The 22,816-nt window shown below is 43.8% G+C and overlaps 1 protein-coding gene across 12 annotated transcripts in view; it reads right to left on the minus strand.

The window, feature by feature from the left end:
* The window catches only part of GRIA3 (glutamate ionotropic receptor AMPA type subunit 3), a 198,910-nt gene that overhangs the window by 70,792 nt on the left and 105,302 nt on the right, over positions 1 to 22,816 (minus strand). For all 12 annotated transcript variants that reach the window (XR_008328680.1, XM_053375003.1, XM_053374998.1 and 9 more), the window contains 5 exons: positions 17,450 to 17,617; positions 15,588 to 15,692; positions 13,550 to 13,657; positions 12,212 to 12,418; positions 3,848 to 4,224 (listed from right to left, as the gene is read on the minus strand). Coding sequence is in view for 11 of the 12 variants with exons in the window: in XM_053375003.1 (XP_053230978.1) it covers positions 3,848 to 4,224; positions 12,212 to 12,418; positions 13,550 to 13,657; positions 15,588 to 15,692; positions 17,450 to 17,617 (965 nt within the window). In the remaining variant the exon portion in view is untranslated. The remainder of the gene's footprint in view (positions 1 to 3,847; positions 4,225 to 12,211; positions 12,419 to 13,549; positions 13,658 to 15,587; positions 15,693 to 17,449; positions 17,618 to 22,816) is intronic.

The raw sequence follows: 22,816 nt of genomic DNA on the forward strand, positions 1-22,816 counted from the left end.
GTCCTTGAAGATGGGGAAATAGGTACAAGAGGGCACCTGACTCCCCCTCTGCAACTAATAGCAATGAAAAGGAGAGATCATTACACGCTGACAGCAGTGCTTTTCTTCTGGAAAAATGGTGCTGGTACTCACCATGAAGTCGTTACAGTAAGAGCCACACTTTGAACTAGTGCTTTTCTTTTCTTTCTTTCTTTTTTTAAAAAAGAGGTGCTGGTACTGCATACCCTTGTATACCCCCAGGAGAAAAGCATTGACTGACAGCACATGTGCTCGGGTAGCCACATAGGTATGGCCAAAAAAGGGGAGAAAATAGGATACAGCATTGCATATGAAATATCATGGAACTTCCCATACTGGGAAAGATGGTGAACAGGTGACTTGTTTGCATGTTGAACCTGCTACCTAGGTGCTAACTGTTGATGTGTAACTACAAGGTCCTAGATCTCCCTTCTAATGGCTCTTTACCTTTAAACCCTATCTGGGGTTCATCCCCATCTCATTCCCCTGGGGAAACCCATGGTTTAGTGTTGAATCAGAACAAATAGCAACTGGGGTTTCTGCATATTGCCATTTGTTCCAATTTGGTGCTAAAGAGTGGGTTTGCCAGGGGGAAGCAGCAGCAGGGCAAAGGCAAAACCACTCAGACCCATGTCTAGAAAGCCCAGCACAAGTGGAAAGCCACTCGGAGCCATACTTTCTAGACATGGGAAAAGGAGAAGCGCTTCAAACAGTAGGACTCATGCAAAATAGGACTCATAGCAACTCTGCTCCACCATCTGCATGCATGTCTCTACATCATGGGTAGGCAAACTAAGGGCCAGGGGCCAGATCCGACCCAATCGCCTTCTAAATCTGGCCCGCGGACGGTCTGGGAACCAGTGTGTTTTTACATGAGTAGAATGTGTCCTTTTATTCAAAATGCATCTCTGGGTTATTTGTGGGGCCTGAATGTGTGCTTTCACTTTAAATGCATCTCTGGGTTATTTGTGGGGCATGGGAATTCGTTTATTTTTATCCCCAAAATATAGTCCAGCCCCCCACAAGGTCTGAGGGACAGTGGACTGGCCGCCTGCTGAAAAAGTTTGCTGACCCCTGCTCTACATGAATCCCAGGCATCTTCAGCTGGACGGTTCAGGCACCAGGTGATGGGATTCTGGAGAGCTACTGGTGGCTGGTACTCAATGGGACTGGGAGGGTGGAAGGTAGAGAGGCCACCAGAAGGTGGAGCCAGAACTAATGATAGGCAGAGTCATAACAAATGGCAGGCAGAACCAACTACCGTAATTCTCCTTTTGCTTCCATAATCCTATTGTTAAATCCAGAAGGGCAAGACTTATGGTGGAGAAGTTGATGGGCAGTGCTATTTCTCTGGAATAGTTGCAAATAAGAAGGCAGACAGGTGGAGATTGCTGAAAGAAGACTGAAATTGGTGGGACAGTGCCCCATTTGCCCTAATTGAGCATCCTCCTCTGGCTACCACTGAGAGTAGACAACTGTGGTCTACATGGCCTGGCCTGATAGAAAGTAGCTTTCAATAGAGCGGGGGGCAATTTCATCAGAGAAACACCATATATCTATCTGCCTTCCATGGGTATAGCCAAGGGGGGGGGGGAAGTGGCAGGGAGTGGCAGCTGCCCTCCCAATCAATAAAAATACAGAGCTAACTGAGGTTCTGCCCCCCCTACAAAAGGCCTGCCCACCCCCACCCCCAAAATCCTATCTATGTCCATGCTCCCTTCTCAGATTTCATCAATACATTGCAACACGCTTCTGTTAAAAAGCTTTCGTGTTTGCACAGTTCAGTCTCAATGAATAAGGGCTCATTCAGACTTAGGGCTCACCCACACTTGCCTTTCCCCTGCTCATTCCAGGCTTTAAGGCTCTGTTTATGATCCCCCCCTTTTTTTTGCTCAGGAGCTTTCCCTGTGAAAACCTGCTTTTTTAAGCTCAATTGGAGCAAACAGCAACCCACAGAAAACCTGAATTGATGTTTGTGGGCAATATATATATATATATATATATATATATATATATATATATGTATGCACTTGGATATGGAGCTTATAAGCTTGGGCTAGTGCCTAGAAAGAGCTGGGCAAAAGCTTAGTGTGGGCAAGCCCTTCTGCTGTCCCACTGCTTCCCCCAGGGGAATCCCGCTCTTTGCTGCTGAATAGAAGCAAACATCTGTTGAGTTTTCCAGGCACTGACGTTTGCTCCATTCAGCAGTAAAGAGTGGGTTTTCCTAGGGAAAGTGGGGGCAGGGGGAGCAACCAAAAACTGTTCAGACCTGTGTCTAGAAAGCATCGGACAAGCAGAAAATCTTTCGGATCATGGGAGTAGCCAGTAATAGGATTTTTGTTAGGGGGAGCAGCCGAATTTGTTAAGCTTTTTTTTAGGAGATTGTCCCCTTAAGTTCAGAAATCATAGTGGGGGGGCTGCCTTCTGCTAGGAGGGAGCAGAACGTCAGTTAACTGAGTACAGTGGTAACTCAGGTTACAAAAGCTTCGGGTTACAAACACTTCGGGTTACAAACTCTGCTAACCCGGAAGTAGTACCTCAGTTTGAGAACTTTGCTCCAGGATGAGAACGGAAATCGAGTGGCAGCGGCGGGCAACCCCATTAGCGAAAGTGCACCTCAGGTTAAGAACGATTTTGAGTTAAGAACGGACCTCTGAAATGAATTAAGTTCATAACCCGAGGTACCACTGTACTTTTCTTGGCACAGGACACACTAATGTGGAGAGGGCCCAAAGGTAGATCTCCAGTTACTATTACTAAAAGGTTTTTTTTAAATGTCTTTAAAATTCAAAAGCATTGCCTCTTTCCGTAGGATTGCTGAGATATGCCATACCAAGAGCTAATACAAATAAGATTTATTACTTTTTTAAATGAAAAAGAGGATCTGAAACATGGTAGCCTTTGTTACAAAGACAATATGGATTGGGGCTATAGCCATAATGAGTGGTGAGGAGCAGGCTTCACAAAGAGGCCTCCTCTTTGCACTATTTCAAAAGCTTTAACCCTTGTACTTCTAGAGATTGGAAATGATACATTTTTTAATGTAAGCTGGCTATTTGAATTTTTTGTTTTGTTTTGCTGTTCTACACCAACTTACATTCAATCTGCATTTATCTAGTTTCCCTGACGTGTCCCAACGTAACGTTGTCAGTCAAGGCTCTGACCTATGTTTAAAAGACTGGGAGATCCGAGCAAATTTGTTTTTCAGAACAACACGTACACAAGGCAAGACATAACAGTTCTGGAGGATGTGTATGAAGGAATGAATATCAGATAACAACATAAGTCATGGATGAGAGGGAAAAAAGACAAGAAGATGAAGGCATGACGAAAACTTAAAAAGCTAGTGTGAATAATGGTGAGCAGCATAGAGGGTTTCTATTTTTATTTTTAAAATGCTGTTGCATGTGTGGCTTTGCAAAGGCATTGGCTCTTGTTTTGCAAAGCAGAAATCAAAGTGTTATATGCACCAAGCAGATGACCGTAAAATGAGAGATGCAGCAAAAACACGGTAACCCTCCAAGTATTGCTGAAAGATGTAAAAACCCGATGCATTTTACAGTCTCAACATGGTGTATATAAGTTCTGGCAGTGATGCACGGATGAGAGGCATTGAAAAGCAATGCCCGTCACAAACGTTTCTTTTCAAGGGCGAACGCCGGCAAGCAATTGTGGCTTGATGGAGGAAGCTTAGCATTGGATGGAATGTCAAAATAAAAATTTGGAAAGCATGTTTGAGAAAGAAGCATATATGCACCATGGCATCAGCCAACGACCATAAAATGCAAAAAGGTGATGGGAGTGTGATATGGGGTGGAAAAAAACAAACCTTGGAGAAATATCGCATCCTTGCTGCATAAAGGCACCCAGGGAAAACCAAAGGCTGTTAAATATTCCAAACTCATTTGGAGGGTCAGGAGGGTTCTGAGGGTCTCGTGGTTCTTCCTGGTTGTCCTCCAAATGCCACTCGTAAGGGCTGAATCTGCTGACTAGGAACAGAACCACGCTGACTCCAATGTAAGCAAAGACTATACACATCCAAATTTCATAGGCCAAAGGATCCAGGAAGGAGAAGACCCCCGGTTTAGACTTTTGGGGCTTCTTGATCATGATGGAAATGCCCAGGCTCATAAATGGCTTGGAAAAGTCTATGACTTCTTCTCGGACCAAAGTTATAGTCAGCGGGGCAACTGCAATGTCTGCTCTCTGAAATGACAACACACAGAAAAGAGAAGAGAGAATTACAGCCAGGTATCCCTGCCACCTTTGCATAAAAACAAAAGGCATTTATATAGAACAGCCTTTCTGCTAACATGGCGACCTCCAATTCCTATCACCCTCAGCCAAAACCTATGGAGGGCACCATGGAGGCAAAGGCTGGATGGCTTTAAGTGAGGATTAGATGCACTCATGGAGGATAAAGCCAGCAGTGGTTAATGGCTACAACTGCTATGCTCCTTCAGCAGTATTGGAGGCAGTGTGTACCTGAATACCAGTTCTTAGAAATTGCAAGATGGGAGGGTGCTGTTGCACTCATGTCATAAGAGCCCATCTATTCCCGCATGCTGTTCTTACTCTGGAAGCAGCACCTGAGCACAATAGTTCTCTCCCCACTTGCCTCCTAACTATGTAGGTAGAACGTAGCCATTGTGGTCTGTGGCCAGCGAGAGCTTTATCTCCCATGAATTTGTCTAATCCTCTTTAAAAGCCGCCCAAGCCAACACCTCACACATATTATATCTCAGTAGTTTTTAGGTAATTTATACCCCTCATGATTCCTTACATTGCTTCACATACAGTACTTCAGTGATCCCCAAGACAGAGCTATAATAATCAGTACAAGAGCCCATATGTTTTGAAAGTGTGGAAAGCTTATCCTGTCCCCACTCTTCTAGCATCTAGGAATCCCCCAGTCATTGCTCAAACATCTTCAAGCCAATCTTTGGAGCACAAAGGCTAGAAACAAAAAAAGAATCAGGAAGTTTGTGTTCTGTGGTTAATGCTATCTCCTGTTATCGCCCTGCACTTTTGCAGAATGCATACAGCCTATTGCCTTTTTTCCTTTCTTAGTTTTGGTGGGGGAGAACACCATCCCGTTCAGTTGCTATTTTAGGTGTTTGACACCAAGTCAAGTTCTGGCATTCTGATCCACCCCAGCCCCCCTAAAGCACACACACATGCAACCCAGTAATGTCTGGGCGAGGGCCCACAATGTAGTGAAGACCCATAGGCAAAATGGTCCAGTGCTTTCAACTGATAGTAGAAACAGACCCCAAGAGGCAAAGTCTCAAAAATAGGGTAAAAATGAGGTTATGCATGACTCTGACACAGATTTGATATTGAAACAATTGTTCAAAAGATGTCAAAGGAGGTGAGAACTCACTAGGGAAGAGGATCTGTCCCCAAATTGAAATAGCTTATAAAAAAAGGATGAATGCTTTCTGCCAAGGTAATCAAGATAGCCAGGTCTTTGCACGAAGACATGAACCTACATTTTTAATGCTATGAACAGTGCCAGGGGTGGGGGTGGCAGGAGGGAGCTGGGAAGTTTCATTTCAGAAACTGAGTCCAGGCTCAGTTTAGCCTGTGCTCTATACACTTAATAAATGTGCAAACACAGCCTTCCTCAACCTGGTGACCTCCTGATGATTTTGGACTACAGCTCCCGTTGTCCTTGAGGCCCTGCTGGCTGGGGATAATGGTCTGAAGGAAAGTGAGGCCACCCCATTGCTGACACTAAGCGGTGCCTTGGGTTCTATGACTGAAGAAAGGGAAGGTATAAAATAAATAAAAGGTAATAAAATAAATGGGGGGGGTGCTTTATGCAAAAGGTGGGTTTTGAACAAAGTACAGTGGTACCTCGGGTTACATATGCTTCAGGTTACACACACTTCAGGTTACACACTCCAGGAGGCCCCATTAGCTAAAGTGGTGCTTCAGGTTAAGAACAGATCTCCAGAATGAATTAAGTACTTAACCCGAGGTACCACTGTAACAGGGATTTAAAGGGAAACACATAGCTGTTCATCATGATGCCTAGATGGCGCTTCCATGTTTAAATGCAGTATACCACTGAATGGCTCTTGCTAGGGAGCAACAGCAGGAAGAGAAGGCTGTTGTCTTCAAGATATGCTTGAAGGCTTCCCATTGGCCACTGTGGGAAACAAGGCAATGGACTAGATGTTCTTAATTATGTTCTTAATTAGGGCTCTTATGTTCTTAATTAGGGCTCATCTGGCAAATTATGGACTGTCTGACCATTCTATTGTATCAGCAGGGAAGGACATATTCGCGCCTTTAGGTTGTTTCAGACGTATGCAAGAGCAACTTCTGGGGAAAGAGACACAAATTTCCAGCTTTGCTCTGTGAGGGATGCACACTGCTGCAGTGCTCACACCACTAAGGCAGCATCAGAAGAAGCCGCAATGTGGATACGCATCAGCTAGACTGCCTGGCCAGCTTCGAAGGAGCCACTTGTCTGCTGTGACAGCTTAAGCACACAGTGGACAAACACAAGCCAAAATAATGAATTATGCAACCGCTCAGCATGGCTGTTGCAGGAACTGACTTCACAACAGACCAGGCTTCCTTCAGATCCCATTCCTTGCTGCTGCTGCTGTTGCTGGTAGCATAGTTATTCAAAATTAATACCGTGCATACAAAATAAGACAATCATTTTTCCAGACAAGACACACAGGGGCATTGGAGAAATGCAAAAACTCTTTGCCCTTGACTTTTCTGACAGGCTCCTAAGCTCCTGAGAGAAAGTAAAGCCATCTTTTGAATGAAAAGTGTATTTGCCATAATGAGCTGTTTTATAGGGGAGCTCATCTTCAAATGGCCTTGTGGGCATTTTATTATTAAGCCCCCTGCCCCTATGAACTGCCATATGTTTCTGCCTCTCCATTGGTGGCGGTGGGGAAAAAATGAGTGTGAATTTCATTATTCTGTGAAGAATAATGGTATGAAAAAGGGAGTGTGGAAGGAACCAAACTGCACACTCCTTTCCCCTGGCTCTGGTGCAAGTCATAGTAGATTGAGTGACGGCTGTCTTAATTTTTTTTTTAAACTCTAATCCTTAAGGCCACGAGGGGCAAAGTTCAGCTTTCATTTAAATACAGAAAGCAAAGGTTCTAGTCCTTATGGGTGTGGAGATAAGCTTGGAAATGTATGGCAAAGTGTCTGCTTAAATCCAGAAGAGTAGCTGAATAATCAGAGATGAGCTCTAGTGCTCATCAACCCATCCCTTCCCCCTCTCAAGGACAAGGAGTAAGAGAACGCATTATGCAAAGTAAGCAAAAGGAAAAATGTGCCTATTTACATAATTCATATCAAGGTTAAAGGAGTCACCTTTCCGGATTGCAGAATGTGGCAGGTTCCCTAGTATTTGCTTACCAATTTCCTGATTTATTTCCTGATTTATTTATTTCCTGATTTATTAGGAAGAACTTCCTGACAGTAAGAGCTGTTCGACAGTGGAATTTGCTGCCAAGGAGTGTGGTGGAGTCTCCTTCTTTGGAGGTCTTTAAGCAGAGGCTTGACAACCATATGTCAGGAGTGCTCTGATGGTGTTTCCTGCTTGGCAGGGGGTTGGACTCGATGGCCCTTGTGGTCTCTTCCAACTCTATGATTCTATGATTTCCTTCCTTCCTTCCTTCTCTTCTTGTCAAGGTAAAATTTTGTCTAAGCAAATGCACCCAACTTGGGGCTACAGTGGTACCTCGGGTTAAGTACTTAATTCGTTCCAGAGGTCCATTCTTAACCTGAAACTGTACTTAACCTGAAGCACCACTTTAGCTAATGGGGCCTCCCGCTAATGCCACGCCACCACTGCACGATTTCTGTTCTCATCCTGAAGCAAAGTTCTTAACCTGAAGCACTATTTCTGGGTTAGCGGAGTCTGTAACCTGAAACGTATGTAACCTGAAGTGTATGTAACCCGAGGTACCACTGTACTTGAGTGCTGCAGACCATGGGATGATCAAGCACATTAGGAGCAAATTACATATTCGGCAGCAGAAAAAGCTGCAAATTGGGGAAAGGGCATGATTTGCAGTAAAAAGAGTAACAGGAAGGAGGGAGCTTAATCCTCCCACCTATTATGTTTCCCTTGCAACCTCCCCCCCATTTGTTTCCCCATGCAGTAAAAATGCATCTGGAACCTTACTTTGAGGGCAGAACAACAGCGCTGAATTATATGGGAAAAGGTACCAGGGCCAGGGGTCTTCCTTAATTAAATTCATAAGCCCTACCCTAGGCTCTCCCCATATTTTGGCCAATTCATAGCCCCTATAACTTTATAATAAACAAGAGCTAAAGGAGCTGTGCTTCAGGGCTAGCTCAAGACAATTTGGCACCTGACGCAAACCACAAAATGGTGCCCCCGTCCCTGCCAGGGAAGAAGGGGCGAGTGCAGATCTACACCAGGAGCAAGGAGGGAAGAAAGATCTACATCTGGACCTGCTGTCCCTGTAGATCTTGCACCCTGAGGCAGTCGCCTTGCCTTGCCTCAAGGGTGGACTGGCCCTGTATTTGAGTGCTGGGGAAAAGTAGCTGGCTGGCAAGGAAAAAGAGAGGCAGAAGCAATGCCAGATTCAGGCTCTGGAGGGCTCTTGGGCACAATGGGTTTCCTTGCCAAGCAGGCTTATAAGCACTTGTCAAAACATAAAAGTTTTTAAATGTTTTAATTATATTTTAAATTGCTTTTTGTTATCAGAGGAAGGTTTGCTGGGTGCCTGGGCTCCTTTAGAAAGAAGGGCAAGATATATGTTTAATGAAATAAATAAATAAATTCAAAACCAGTCACACAAACATAAACTACATGGTTTGGAAAGTAATTTCCCTTTGGATTTCACATTTCTCCAAATTTTTCAATACAGCTCTCAGCTTCACACCAAAATGTGCAAAGAAGAGAAAGAAACATATTTGAGGAAACAGTACTTTAAGAAATGTCCATATCGAGATAACCAAATTTAATTTTTTTTGAGAAAAAAGGTTGTGATGAAATACATGTGTAAAGTACTTATTTAAACACATTTTTATGATAAAAAACAGATTGATGCAAAATTAGAATGGACCTGACATATGAATGAAAACATGATCAATCCACCTTTGTTCATCAGCAATGTGAAAGTCCAGATCTGCTCAGGCAGAGAAGTCTGCCTTGCTGTTTTGTTAAAAAACCACAGTATCATTGCCAGCCTTACACTCAGAGCTATTGTGCTCCCTGTGGAGAGAGGTTGAGAAGTGCAATCATGTTCACGTAACACACCCGAGGCTCTCTGCAACACATCAGAACAACAGCCTTCTGAGTTGTACTAATCCCAGAAGATCAAGGGAGATTTCTGAACTGAGACGAACTACCCTACAGAAGGCTGGCTTTTGCACGGAGATTTCATTGTTTGCAAACTCTTTTATCATTCACTGGATGCATCTGCTGTAGGGCGACATGTAAGCAGATCCCAAACTGAAATGATATTGCCACTGTGGTCATGAGAAAAGTAGGTTAGATGTGGCTAGCGGGTGGAGAGAATCCAAGAGTTATGGATGCCGAATTGCACGGAGCACAGAACACCAGGGTTCAGCATTGTCAAGTCGCTGCTAAGGTCCGCACCCAAGCAGGCTACCCCTCCATCAACCCTTGGAGCCCCCTGGCTCTGCCTCCTCTCCTCTTCATTGCTGCTACCTACTCACCTGCCTTTTCTGAGCAGGCAGTCTGTTAGGAGATGCAGAAGCATCACATCTACCTGTCTTCTGCTCTCCCTTAGGACAGTTTGGCAGACTGGCAAGTGAAGGAAGGGGCAGCGGTTGCAATGCCAAAGAGAAAATGGGCCTGTTGAGAATATCTTGGCCAAAACTTGGAGCTGGCACTAACTGAGCAGTTCTGGGGAAATCACTTTGTGTTGGACAATATTCAGATGTCTGTCAGGGACCAATGAAGGGGGAAGACCCCTAGTTCAGGGAATGGGAGCCTCATGCCCACAGCCCTCCAGGCCTTTCTTCCCCAGGCCATACCCTCCTTGGGTTTTTGTTTTGTTTTGTTTTGCCTGCATAGAATTCTGATAATGCTTCTTGCTTCCCTAGATGGAGGATAGAGGTGTGTGTGTGTGTGTGCTTGTGTGTGTGTGTTTGTGTCTGATGTCATGGACTGAATGGACACAGGAATGGTAGGAGGCACCAGCTGGGGGACCCGCAAGGGAAGATGGCTCTGAGCCTGGAGAGTGGTGGTGGGGTCAGAGGGAGAAGACTGGGGAGAGGAGGTGTTGGAAGCTGAAGGCGTAACAGGGCTTAGTGAGCTGGGAGAGGCTGTGGCAGTCCAGAATCAGAGGGAGAAGCAGAAACTGGAGAAGAAGTGGGTGAAGAGGCAGAGATTAGCCAGGGTGTCGCTCCCTCCTGCTGTGGTGAGCTCCCCTCTTGTCTTGGTCTCTCAGAACCAGAAGATGTATGAAGAGGGAGGAACAGAGACAGGCACATTGGCAAGTCTCAGATTGCTGGGGGAGACATGGGGAAAGAGGATATCTGGACAGCTGTGGGAAGGTGGAGATCTTCAGCCACTGCATCTGCCTCATAGGGGTAAAACCTACAGAGAAGAGTTGCTGTGCTCCATTGTCAGATACAGACCTTGCTAAAGCATAAAAGTTCCCTAATCCTTACAAAGGATGCTGAGAACAGGATGCTGGACTAGATGGGACATTTGCCTCATCCAGCAGGCATTCATATATATATGAATATAGTATATATATTTACCTGCAGCCCAGAGTGATAACCACTCTGAGAAACACTTTACCATGTAATTCTACTTAATGTATAATCTACAAATAACACATCAGATGCTGCTGACCAAAGTGCATATTACCTGCCTCAGCACTAAAATGACTGAGGCTATTTCACACATATTTATGTCCTGCTGAAGAAAGTGGGGCTTACTTTGGAGTAAACAACATGTATAACATAACACCGTTAAGTCTACTTTCTCCTCCTGGCAGCTGAGATGATTGAACGATCGCCAACCCAGATGAGGGCTGCTGATGTGCTCACAGAAGCAGGGATGGCTCCAATTTGAGTGGAGAGGAATAGCTTTTCACACCGGGCAAGAACATTTTCATCATGAAGTCTCCAGGTGTTTTACAAAATCCTTGCTGGGTGAGACTGAGCTTGTATCACTCATCCACATTTTACCGTGGGTAAAATGTCAGGCTCCTTGAGGTTAACTACATGGTCAAACATCACTCAGCAAGTCAACCGCAGAGCCAGAACATAACAGGGTGGTCTTGGCTTCCACTCCATTTTTTTAATTGCTCAAGAGCTTTTATATCTGGGAACCTCTCCCTCTTGGTTAACCTAAGCCTACCTCTCTATAATTTGAAACAATCACTTCTTGTCCTGTTTTCAGTCAATAAGGCAAAATGCTTACTCTCTTTTTCTTCTGTCTAAGTTTCCTTTAAACCTGCTAAGGTCACCTCTACATAAGGATGTCAGAGAATTCCCATGAAAACAGAAACAGGAGCAATGTTCACTTGTTTGTCTGATGGCCATAACATAAATCATTCCGGTGAATACAATTGACATTTGCTTTCAGTCTGTAAGCAATATGTAATTGATTAAACACCCCCCTCAATATTTGTTTTCCATTATTCCACCCCATTCATTGCAATGCAATGACAAGATAACATCCATATTGTCATACTGGATGTTGGCAGGAATAATGTAGTTTTTGGTGGAAGGCGGCAGACAATGGAAACAGTTTTGCATACAACAAATACAAATATCTCTACATTATAGATATTACTTGGTTTAACCGTCATGGAACCCGATGCAGGATGGTGGAATTCTTGGGAAAGGAGTAGCTGTGACAGCTATACCGGCATAATACTAATTTTTTCAGGTTTACCAAATTTGTAGCTGCCCTAAAGAAAATTTGAGTGAATGCTTGAAATGATGAAGTCACGTAATTGAGAATGGTCAATAGGTGACAGACAAAGAGACACATCATGCCCGTATTTTGGACATTCACCACAGTACTGTATATCCCAAAGTGATATTTCTTACTTTCTTTGCACATTTCTGTACCTGCATACACAACTATGGAGCTTTGCCAGTATAGATGATAGAAATTGGGCCCTGCTTGGCTTTGTTGTCCATTCAATCATAAGCAAAACCACATTATATGCACAAAAGTTCAGTGGCAACTTACCCCATAGACCAGCTCACCCACCATGCCATTCCACATTTTAGTGTCAGGATCCCTTGCTCCGTATTTCCCATCAGGAACAATGGATAGTTCATATTTTATCCCAACGTGCTTTGCTATTTCATAAGCTAGATCAACACAATAGCCTTCATATTTTTCATTTCCTCCCTTTTGGTCAGGAGATTGCTTGCGCATCACGTAGGGTGCTTCCTGTAAAATGACAGGGGGTGAAAACAAAAACCAAAGTCCTCCCCCCCACAGTTTTAATATACATCTTCTATTAAAAATGTGCCCAGAGTCTGCAGGGTGTGTGTGCAGCAGAGACGGGCAAACCTGCAAATTTTGTTTTCTCTCTGTTTCTCATTTGTTCAATCTTAAGTTCAGTTCCCCATATTCCTACACCCGTTGCAAATTCCAGTTTTTAAAGTCCTCATGAATTAGGGTGAATTTCTTCTAAGTGCATACACATTCGTATGCAATTTTATCTAAAACACACATTATTTTATTTTTCCAAATGTATTTTTGTGTATTGTTTTCACTAATGTATGCGTCTCAATGCATGCTTTACCAAGCATACAGTTGTGTACACATTACTTGGCCGGAGAACTCCATTGTTCTTCAAATGCAAATAGGGGAGGTCTGCCTTTAAATGTGAACTGAACCAAATTTTTCTCCTCTCCCTAGTTTGCAAGTGTCCATCTTCATCTGCACCACTATCTCAGAAATGCTGGAAGTAAGCTGAGATGGAAGAGCATAATGGGCCATGTTTGGATAATCTTTTACCTTGAAGAAAACCCCTTGCACACTCATCTCCCCATAAGTAGCCAATGTTGGCCTCCATCTGTCTCTAGAGACAGTGGAGTGTACTTCTGGGGGCGAAATCAAACTGTTGCATTAGCAGCACCAAAGTGACCTCCCTGGGATGCAAGTCTGGGCAGAATGTATGGAGGACCTGGGTTGCCCAGATGACAAGACCCACCTCTTGGCCTTGCTGATGTTGTCCAAAAGAAAGCACAGCAGTACATGTGGCACCAGCTTGGCCGCAGGAGTTGCCGGAAGGAGGCGTACAAGGCACCACCCAACTGTCTTAGAGACTCCACTCTGGATTTGTATAGGGTTTACTCCTTAGAGGGGGCGGGAAAGACTCTCCCAATGCAGAGCTATGGGTCTTTTTGGCACCTCCCATACTGTACAAGGCAATGGTAAAGTGTTTGGGGCTTCTTGAGGTTAGAACGGAGATAACTAAAGGAGAAGCACAACTGGTTTATACACTTTTGGTGAGAATGGTCCTTTTCTAAGACTTCTATTTGCTAATTACAAACCGGCTGCTCTGGAACTTACAAGGATGGTTGTGACCACGATGGTCCTGTTCTCGACAGAGGAAGTGTCGTTGGAGACTGTGGGGTCTACTGCTGGCACAAACCTCTCATATTCATTCCAGTAACCAGCCTGTAATTTAGAGAACACAGCCAAATTAGCACATTGCATTTCAACTGTGTTAATATTTCACCAGCCACTCCATGCAATCCACTGGGCCACTGTGGGGATAATAACAACCCTGCTGATTGGCACTCCTGGTGCTTTACATAAATTAGCACAAGACACACATGCAAAAAAACATTCAAAGGGTTTTTGTTAAAGGTACAGTATTAATTTTTTAGGAGTGCTTTCCCTCTCTATTTGATATGTCTTGCAATAAGGGTTGTGCATCAAGAGAACATTTGCAGATATCCATTCTTAATGTTATTAATATGTACTTCCTCCATTCATTCAATAGCTCATCTATAGATTGCTGTGTGTTTGTGTGTTGTAGGATACGTACTCCAATCCACTGCTTGATGTAGGGAACCTAGAGGGCAATGCAACACATGGCTATATAGCCTCTGCTTCAAGAGCTGCAGTGAGGCAGAACCCACCAGCCCTCTAGCTAATTGGTCCCATTGATGAACCATTCTTACCTCGAAGGCATGACTCCTAACAATCAACCAAAATCTCCCTTCCTGTAACTTAAGCTTTTTAGATCTAGGGCTTATCTACACTTTTCTTTTTGCTCTGCTCTTTCCGGGCACAGATCCTTGCTTTAATGCTCCATGTCTGAGTGCTCTTCTTCTTTTTTTGCCCTGGAGCTTTCCCCAAGAAAATCCACTCTTTAAAGCTCAGTTGGAGCAAACAATAAGTGAAACATGTGGCAATTGGTTGTTTTTTTTTGGGGGGGGGGGATTGCTGTTTGCTCCGAAGTGGAGAAAAGGCAAGTGTGGACAAGCCCTTAGTCTGCTGCCCTGCCCCCGCATTTTTAATAACCCTTGCTGGAAATCACATGAGGGGAGAGTGTTGTTGTGTCTTGCTTGTGGGTTTCCCATGGGCATTTTGTTGGCCACTGTGATGGGTCCTGATCCAGCAGGGTCCTGATCTATACCAGACTAGTAATAAGTGGCACATGGCTTTCATCACCTGTTCACCTTAAAGGATTGCAGAGACCTACAGGTGGGGCTTTAATCTCATTCATTTTATTTCACAAATTTATAAACTCCTTTCTAGCCTAGGCCATCAAAGCAGTGTAGAACAAGATTAAACTAACATAAAATACAAAACCAAACACATTTCCGAATACAGTTAAAACCATTCCTACAAACCACAAAAGCAAAAAAAACCCAATTGATTATTTCATAAATAACAGGATCACACTTCATGGAAAGCCTTCTCAAACAAAAACAGCTTCAGTAGGCACCTAAGCACCACAACACTGGGTACTTGTCTAAATTCAGCTAGCAACTGATTCCAGGTGGCTAGAGAGTCAACCCTAAAATCCTGGAATCTAGTATAAAGTAAGTGCACCTCAAGGGCATGTGGCACTCTCAGTCATATCCCATCTGAAGAGGCCAGACACCAAGGAAAGGTGAGGTAACTGATCCCACATTGTTGTCAGAGGCAGTATAGCCTGAATATCAGTTGCTGGGAATCATAGAACCATAGTAATGTAGAGTTGGAAGGGGTCCCAAGGGCCATCTAGTCCAACCCCCCTTCCAATGCAGCCATAAGTGCGGAGAGCACTGTTGCTCTCAGATCCTGCTTTGGGGCTTCCTATAGGCACCTGAGGCTCTTCTTACATTCTTATATGCTATTTATTGCTTTTAGTGGTTTTATGCATATTATATATTGTTGTAAGATTTGTAAATTTATAAAGGAAAACTGGTATATGATGTTTTTAAAAATAATTAACAAAATAAAAAGGAAGCAACTCCACAAGTCTGAAGTCTGCTTGTGCCCAATGGCTCTATTAAAATATTTCTGTTTTTCAACTGATCTTCTATTTTAAACTCATGATAGAAGCAGGGCTGAGCTGGGAGAGTAAATACACATTTACCCATGTGTGTCTTACCTTCCGTGGTCCTCCAGGTCTCATTTCATAAACATCAATTGTATAATTAGTTCTACGTCCGTAGGTGTCAAATTGGATATTTCCCGTCATTCCTTGCACTTGAACCTTAGCAATGATAAATCACAACATACTGTCATTGAAAGGAATAAGATGCCCACAGATCTGAAATAATTGCAATCTACTGGACATGCTTTCACTCCAGCACCCAATCTTCCTAAGAGGAATTTATTGCTTCTGGGGTGGTACAACCACAACACATTTGCCCCTTCAATGGCCACAGTTCCCTGGGAACTTAACAGCCCCCCAAAAAATTCCATCAAAATGAATGGACACAGATGCACACAGATATAGTCTCACAGAACCAACGTTTGCTCTGTGAATAAAAAGGTAAAGGTAAAGGACCCCTGACAGTTTAGTCCAGTCGTGGACGACTCTGGGGTTGCGGCGCTCATCTCGCTTTGCTGGCCGAGGGAGCCGGCGTACAGCTTCCGGGTCATGTGGCCAGCACGACTAAGCCGCTTCTGGTGAACCAGAGCAGCACACGGAAATGCTGTTTACCTTCCCACCAGAGTGGTACCTATTTATCTACTTGCACTTTGACGTGCTTTCGAACTGCTAGGTTGTCAGGAGCAGGGACCAAGCAACGGGAGCTCACCCCGTTGCGGGGATTCAAACCGCTGCCTTCCGATTGGCAAGCCCAAGGCTCAGCGGTTTACACCACAGCGCCACCAGCGTCCTGTGCTCTGTGAATAGTAAACAATAATAACTTCCTGTCTCTCTTGCAGACTTGTCTACTTGGAACTGCCATCCAGAGCATCTACATTACGGGGAGCTGATGTGGTGCCTTCCATATGTTGTTGGAATTCAACCCCTATCAGTCCTAGATGGTATGGCTAATGGTCAGGGATGATGATAGTTGTACTCCTGCAATATGTGGAGGACTCCACATTGGCTACCCTTGACTTAAGCAATACTGACATAGGATGTTGCCTTCTGCTGAATCAGACCAATTGGTCCATCTAGCTCATTATTCTCTACAGCAACCAATTGGCAGTGGTTCTCAGTTGCTGGGGAAACATGAGTGGGAGAGTACAGTTGTGCTAATATTCTGCTTGCAGGTTTCACATGGGCACCTGGTCGGCTATTGTCAGGGCCTTTTGAGTACAAAGTAGGTACTTCAAGCTGTGACCCTTTTCTACAACACAGGTACAACCTCTCTTGCTTCTTTCAACTCCCTGGTTCTCACGTTCATTTCCAGCTAAGCCTAAGTACATGCAACTGAAATAATCTTCCCCCAATCTATTCCTTCTTCCTTTCTTCCATTGTTTTCCCCATGGTGAATTTTAGCTTGTATGTTCTTGAGGCAGGGACCTGTCTTCTTGTATTTAAATAAATACCTACATTATACATACAAAATGTCAACAAAGATGGTAGTGTAAATTTTCCAGGGAATTGTGTTCAACACAGCCTGAATCATAGGAGCCAGCTCCTAGGGGCGGGGGTCGCTTCCTGCCCCTCCAATTTTTTTGCAGGGACTGGGGGTGCCAAAGTTGATGGGTATCGCCATTACAATGGTTTCCATGCACAGTGTCATGTGATTGATTATGCGGGGCGGGACATACTTGGGCCCCCTCAATATTTTATTCAAGTTGGCACCCCTGGCATGAATACAGACAACCTGTTTACATGACATTGTAAGGTATCAGGTAAAATAAAGGCAATACATTTTGCATGGCAAAGCCAGGTTGTGTACTTTACAGTTGCATGCACAGTCAAACACATTTCCCGGATCCCCTAATGATAACCTCTGTAGCCAAATACATTAGGATTTAGGTTGGTGTCGTCATTGCTTTTGTCCTTACCATTTTCAGTGCTCTTTCTATATCAATCCCTTGGCTCCAAGGCACAGCAGGGTTTGCTAGGCAATCTCCAGCACTACCTCTCCGGGAGACATCAACACGCTGCCTTCGGAGGTACCGGAAAGCTTCTGCTATGACTAGTATGGCATCATGGGTCAGTGCAGATGTGTACTGAAGAAGATGCAAAGGAGACAGTTTGACAAACTGCATTTTAGTAACAGCTTCAGACCCAGTTTTGCTCCCTGTGTTCGTTTGTTTTTCAGCCTGGAGTAGTCACCCTAACTAGCCCACATCCCTGGAGGTGTCAAACTTCATTTTGTAATTACATAATTGTTGACACAGGAGGAAGAAGGGGTTTACGTTTTCCTTCATATTCATGCTGGTCATTGACTGTAACAATAAAGATTTGCTTTCCTTTACATTCACATTTACCTTTATATTGTCTTTCAATGACGAGCAATATTCATGGAGGCTTAACAAGAGACTAGTCCACAACAAAATAAAACCAACAACAGCAACAATAAAGTGTCATCTGTGTATGTAGATCTGCTGGGTCATCTTATTCCATATTAACTATGCCGATCTCAAGGAGATGTCTTCCTCCTGTAGCCCCTGTTTGGGAAACCCAAATGATCCCTTCCTCTCTGTCATGCTTCACCAACTCCTCCAAAAATTATTTTTGGTGCTTTTGGAAGTTGTGTCTACTAGCACTTTTCCTCCCCCTCCTTCTATAGTGTTTATTTATTTTACCACATCTTTCACCTTTCAATATGCAGTGGTTTTTGTGAGGTATTACCATCTGTTGCAATGTTATAGGGAGCTGCCTTATACTCATCCATCTACAACAGGGCATCCAACCTGCTGCTCTCCAGTTGTTTTGGATCCAACTCCCATGGTCCAGCCAGCACGTCAAATGGTTATGAGTGATGGGAGGTGTTGCCCACAACTTCTGGAGGGCACCATGTTTATCTATGCCAGCCTTCCCCAACCTGTTGCCTTCCAGATATTTTGGGCAGGAACTCTCAGCAGCTCCAGAGCAAGAGAGTGGGCAGGTGAGCATGAGAGAGAAGGTAGCATGACTTCTGGTACCTGCCGTAGAGCAGCTACCAGAAGGATCAGCACAGATTGGAGGATCCAGTTCTGATGTGTGACATACCTGGACAGAAGGCAAAGAGCCCACTCACCTGGCAATGGACCTAGGCTGCATGCCTGGCTGCTTTGCCCCTGCTCTTTCTCAGGGGTAGAGCACTGGTTTTGCATTCAGAAGGTCCCAGGTTCAACCCCCAGCATCTCCAGATGGGGCTGGGAATGGCCCATTAGTGAGATGCTGGAGAGCTGCTGCTATTCAGCATAGACAATACTAGCTTAGTGGGGCCAATGGTCTGACTTGGTGTAAGCAGTGCTTTTTTTTGTAAAAAAATGTTTAGAGGTACTTTCATTTTGACTCAAGAAAACCACTATTTTGTAGTTCAAATTGGGAAAAATAAATATAGTAAATGGACAAAAATATAAAGATTCACAAAATGTTTAGGGGTATGCATCCCCCCAGAAAAAAGCACTGGGTATAAGGTGGCTTCTTATACTCCTATGCCTGTTTCCTGGGTCATAGGTTTGTTTTACGTGGGGCTGCCCTTAAGAAACTCATATCCCAGAAACTCCAGCGGGCGCAGAATGTTGCAGCGAGACTCCTTACGGGGTCTTCGCTGTGAGATCACATTCATCCAGTGCTATATCAACTGCACTGGCTCCTGGTGGAGTACAGGATCAGGTTTAAGGTGCTGGTTTTAACCTTTAAAGCCCTATACGGCCTAGGACCCTCGTACCTACGGGACTGCCTCTCCTGGTATGCCCCACAGAGAAACTTACGGTCTTCAAATAAAAACATCTTGAAGGTCCCAGGCCACAGAGAAGTTAGGCTGGCCTCAACTAGAGCCAGGGCTTTTTCGGCTGTGGCTCCGATCTGGTGGAACACTCTGTCACAAGAGACCAGGGCCCTGCGGGACTTGATATCTTTCCGCAGGGCCTGCAAGACAGAGCTGTTCCACCAGGCCTTTGGCCAGGGCACAGCCTGACTCCCTCCCTCGGCAATCTTCGCGGAGCTCTGGCCCAATGGTGGCCAGTGGCTTGAATTTAATTAATTTTATAATGAATGATTTTAGGATGTTGTTTGTGTTGTACTTTTGTATTGTTTTATTGTTGTTAGCCGCCCTGAGCCCGGCTTCGGCTGGGGAGGGCGGGATATAAATAAAATTTATTATTATTATTATTATTATTATTATTATTATTATTATTATTATTTTAACTTTTTAACTTGATGTGTGGCACACATTCGCCAAGTAAAGCTGGAAACCACTCCCGTAAAACAAAATTCAAGCCCTCATTAGGTGCAGGGTCTATTCATGACATCTTTCTGGCTATAAACCAAATATATTCTATATAACATCTCTTTCTGCTTGCAGTTTTCTTCTTTTTCTTTGTTAAACAATGAGCTAGCCAATATAGGCTGTCTGGTGTTAAAAGCACAGCGACCATGAATTACATCTCTCTGGACTGTATTTTCTATTAACTCAAATATGTAGCCAGCAATAAATCTGTTTATTTTTTTTCCTTAGGAAAACAATGAAAACACACCACTTTCACTGCTTTCTCATACGGTTCAGAATTACCGTTCTTATTGAGGTTATAAATCTGATAAACATTCCTGTTCGTAGGAAGGGTAAGATCTCTAAATGATTATTATTTTTTTGCCAGTGAATTGAATTTATTTCAGAGAAAGACTTAAAAAAGAAAAGAGAACCCAACTCTTCAAAATTAGAGATTTGCCTATATTTTGAATATATTGCTTTCTGTGGTCGGCATTCTATTTCTTTGTAGCTGAATATTCAGAGTTGGCAAAATTAGCTGGAGACTCCCCATGTGATTTAGAACCCTGATTATGCAGGATTCTAAATTGTGCAGAGAACCTCTGTGGCTACTGCAGTAGCTTCTCGGCGGCTGGGGAAGAGCCACTGGGCTGGGTTCCCAGCTGGTGGGTTGCTGTTGCTTGATGGCAGAGACAGAAGCAAGGCAGGGGAGGGTGGCATGGTGCAAAGTCACTGCACCAGTTTCCCAACTGCCTCAGCCCTCTCCCTCCCAGTAAGTAACACTGACCCTCCTTCTTGAAGGCTAGTGTAGCAACTCCACCCCACATGGGAAGTGGATTCTCTCTAGAACGTCTCTCCACACAGAAACATGCTTTCTGACTTATGAGTGCTGGAAAAATGGGGATGGTGGGGGTGGGGGAGTCCGAATAGGGCTCATATAGTCTTCTATTCAGGAGATGCCAGTGGCTGCCACCAGACCTTGTGACAGCAAATTCCATTAATTAATTAATGGGGGCACCATCTCAAAGCCTGGTAAGCAAGGCACTGGGCTTTGGGAAAGAGGCATGAGGCTCTGACAGGGTCCTATAGCTCCCTGTCTATTCACGTTTATCCAAAGACATGGCTTTGAAACCCATGAAAACTCAGACATTACAGCAAGTTGTGCTTTAACAAACATTTTCCTCTGTAGCCAAGAAGGGAAGGGGAGACAAAGAGAGAAAGTACTTGAGCTTAGGCACATTCCTGCTCCATAAAACTATGGTTTGAACCAGGAATGTTACATGTGGATGTGGGGAGAGACTGAGGCTTAATTTGTGCAACAAGTCACATTTGGTTTGAACCATGCTCGATTTGAAACATTATTTATTCAACAAACCACGAGTCATTTCATGGATGAATGAACCAGCCATGGCTTATATCCAGCTAGTCTTGCCTGACCAACATCTATGGTGGGTGACCTATCAAACCATGATTAAACAAGGCTGTTGGATTCAGACACCATATCATAACATAGTTAAAACAAGTAATGGTTTGTGAGCCATCAACAACCCATGGCTTTGCTTTATGTTTGTTGGTAGACAATAAACAATAGTCTGCTGGGCTAGGTTTACACAATCAGAATAACCATAGTTTGGCTAAACAAACCATAGCTTAGCATTATGTATGAACCAGAGAAGAGGGAGAAGCAGGAACATACAGAGAAAGAAGAATGTGTATGATTTTAATAGCATGGCTGAAGCTAAGGTTGAAGGTGGGTTCTGAAAAAGTTGATGACTACTGTGCTACAACATACCAACTCTGAGTTAAAGGCTAATATGAAAAGTAGTGGGTCGTAGCAAACCAAGTACTACTCAGAGTAGACCCATAGGAATTAATGGGCCTAAGTTAGCCATGTCTATTAACTTCAGTGGGTCTACTATGCATAGAACTATTATTTATTTAATTTGTATACCACCCTTCAGTCTTAGATCTCAGGGCATTTCACAGCATAAAAATACAAGATAAAAACACAAAAAATACTAAAAACAATAACAAAAAACCCACAAATCACTAACCCTCCTTCCCCCAACCCCATCCCATATTATAGGATACAACCCTATGGACACTGGGTGGCAACCTCTCAAAACATTCCCTTTATCTCCTGTTTCACTTCTACTAAACTAAATGGTGGAATGTTGTCATCAAAGCCAAGGCCAAACCATACATTTAAAGCACTTTAAATAGTGATGGCTTTCCCAAAAGTATCCTGGGAGCTGCAGTTTCCTAAGGGCGCTGAGAGTTCTTAGTAGATCCCTTATTCCCTTCCTAAAGGTACCCTGGGAAGAAGAACTGCTAAACCACTCTGGGAACTTTAGCTCTGGGAGGGGAATGGGAGTCTTCTAACAACTCTCAGCACCCTTAACAAACTACAGCTCCCATAATTCTTTGGGGGAAGTCATGGCTGTATAAAGTGCTTTAAATGTATGGTGTGAATGTGGCCCAAGTTGAGGAGGCACTTGATCTATGCTCCCAGCAGCTACACAAACCCTATAACATTATTTTGCCCTTAAAAAGTCTGCCTTTGCTTAGAAGCCCATAAATAAATAAATACATCCTCTCTGAAGAACTTTGTGTTTCTAAGACAAATAGGCAATATCTGAGGGAATCAGGCTCCTGAGTTTTAAATTGCAACCCATTTCCCTAGCACGATAGTTGGTAGCCCAAATATATCTGGGAGGAGCCAATCTTTAATAAACCAACTAGCTAGCTAACTAACTAATGCTTCTTCTGTTTCACTTGTTTGTTTGTTTTTTGTTAGAGCTTCTTCTAAAAAGTTAAAACTAGCAAATATCACAGAACAGCTCCACCGTACAACTGAGCATTAGAGTCAACTTTTGCTCTTACATAGACAAGAAAAGGGTTTTGTAAGAGCTGTCCAATCTATTACTACATAAAGCTCACACAGTGGTATTTTCTCCCTCGGGCCAGGCCTGCTTTAATGATCAGATACCCAAATGCAGCCTCCTTG

Source organism: Podarcis raffonei, chromosome Z (assembly GCF_027172205.1).
Source record: "Podarcis raffonei isolate rPodRaf1 chromosome Z, rPodRaf1.pri, whole genome shotgun sequence".
Lineage (NCBI taxonomy): Eukaryota > Metazoa > Chordata > Lepidosauria > Squamata > Lacertidae > Podarcis > Podarcis raffonei.